The sequence below is a fragment of the Helobdella robusta genome, assembly GCF_000326865.2.
Source record: "Helobdella robusta unplaced genomic scaffold HELROscaffold_27, whole genome shotgun sequence".
Lineage (NCBI taxonomy): Eukaryota > Metazoa > Annelida > Clitellata > Rhynchobdellida > Glossiphoniidae > Helobdella > Helobdella robusta.
The window spans coordinates 592,747-594,205 of NW_008704392.1; the positions used below are offsets into that span (position 1 = coordinate 592,747).

At 29.5% G+C, this 1,459-nt stretch overlaps 1 protein-coding gene across 1 annotated transcript in view; it reads right to left on the reverse strand.

Moving 5' to 3' along the window:
* Positions 1 to 83: 83 nt before the first annotated feature.
* Positions 84 to 1,459, reverse strand: part of HELRODRAFT_173603 (hypothetical protein) — a gene marked incomplete at both ends in the record, with an annotated part of 2,739 nt that continues 1,363 nt past the window's right edge. Inside the window, 2 exons of the mRNA XM_009020217.1 lie at positions 84 to 403; positions 846 to 967. Coding sequence (XP_009018465.1) covers positions 84 to 403; positions 846 to 967 — 442 coding nt within the window. The remainder of the gene's footprint in view (positions 404 to 845; positions 968 to 1,459) is intronic.

Consider the following 1,459-nt stretch of genomic DNA (forward strand, 5'->3'; position numbering starts at 1 on the left):
CGACCGGCTCATATCATCATTGGTGTCTTCACTTTCATTTTTATTAAAATTGTATCCAAATAAATCTGAAGACAAACGTTTCATCAAAAGTTGATCATTTTTGTCTGGAATAAATGAGTGATGACTTCGACAACCCTTTGTTTTATCTGCTGACCTAAATCTTTTTCAAGCATTCCTAGCAGATCTTTAATTTCTTTTTTGTCTACCCAAAAAAATTTAATACCATTTATTTTCGCATCAGCGTATGTGTAAAAATCTCTGGCGTTCAATATCTGATCTTTTGTTGATGCCTGCAAACTTGCTCTTGCAACCAATCTTTTTGTTGTCCCTCCAATTCCATCGCAAGGACTTTTACCATGAAAAGTTGCAAAAAAGTGCCATTCTGCTTTTAATCCAAAATCCTCTTTGTGATGAATTAAATTAGAAAAATTTTTGTATTGACTTACCGCACCATCAGAAAAATATTTAATTAAAGTAACGTTTTTCAGGTTTTGTTTTACATAGTTAATTAAATGTTTTTGAAAAGCATAAACAGCGGAAACATTGTGATCGAGACAGTCGCTAATCATGCAAACGCTTTTGACAGATAAGTTTTCATAAATAAATAAATAAGTTTTCTGTAATAAAGAACAATTGGGTGAAGAGTAACTTGCGTGTTGCTCCAATGTTGACTCTGGATTGCATCCTGTATTATCACCAAATAATTTTCAGCAAAATCCATTAAAGCAATACACTCCGAACTTTTTAAATTTTTTTAGAATCGCCAAGATATTTCAATTGTTCTTTGCTTATGTAATGATGCGATGACAACTCGTCAAGTTTTTGCGAAAATCTTTCAATGAAACTGTCAACTGTATCCTGTACGAAAATCAATGAACTGCGATTATCATCATGGGAAATTACAGCTTCTTCGAAAATCGCTCTTAAGTTATTTTCGACACTCAGTTTTCCTGGGCATTCCTCACATCTGTGTAACATACATTCTAAATTTTAAATTTTAAATTGAAAAAAATAAAAAATATTGACACTTGAAAAAAATAAAAAATATTGACACTTCAAAAACAGGCAAAACAAAAAATTTGTTTTGCCTGTTTTTGAAGTTGTTTTATTTTTCAAAGAAAGCAAACGCCAATTTTATTTTTTGATATGTTGTTAAGCTATAAAAGCACTATATAAACAAATTTTAAAAATTAAAAAACGTTTGGTTCTTCATAGTTAAAAATGGCGCCAAACAAAAGAAGTTTTTCATTTTTTTGACATTTTGAGCTCCGATAGCTCAAAAAATTCAATACAGATTTTAACGAAATTTTGTGATTTATTTGTGACTATAAGGTACTTCTAAAATAACAAAAAATATTTATTTATTTTGCGATAGATTTTGAGCTACGCTGATTTGAAATCGGTGAAATTTTCAAAAAATTCATTTTTTTCTAGATTTTTTGTTCAAAATATCCTTTGA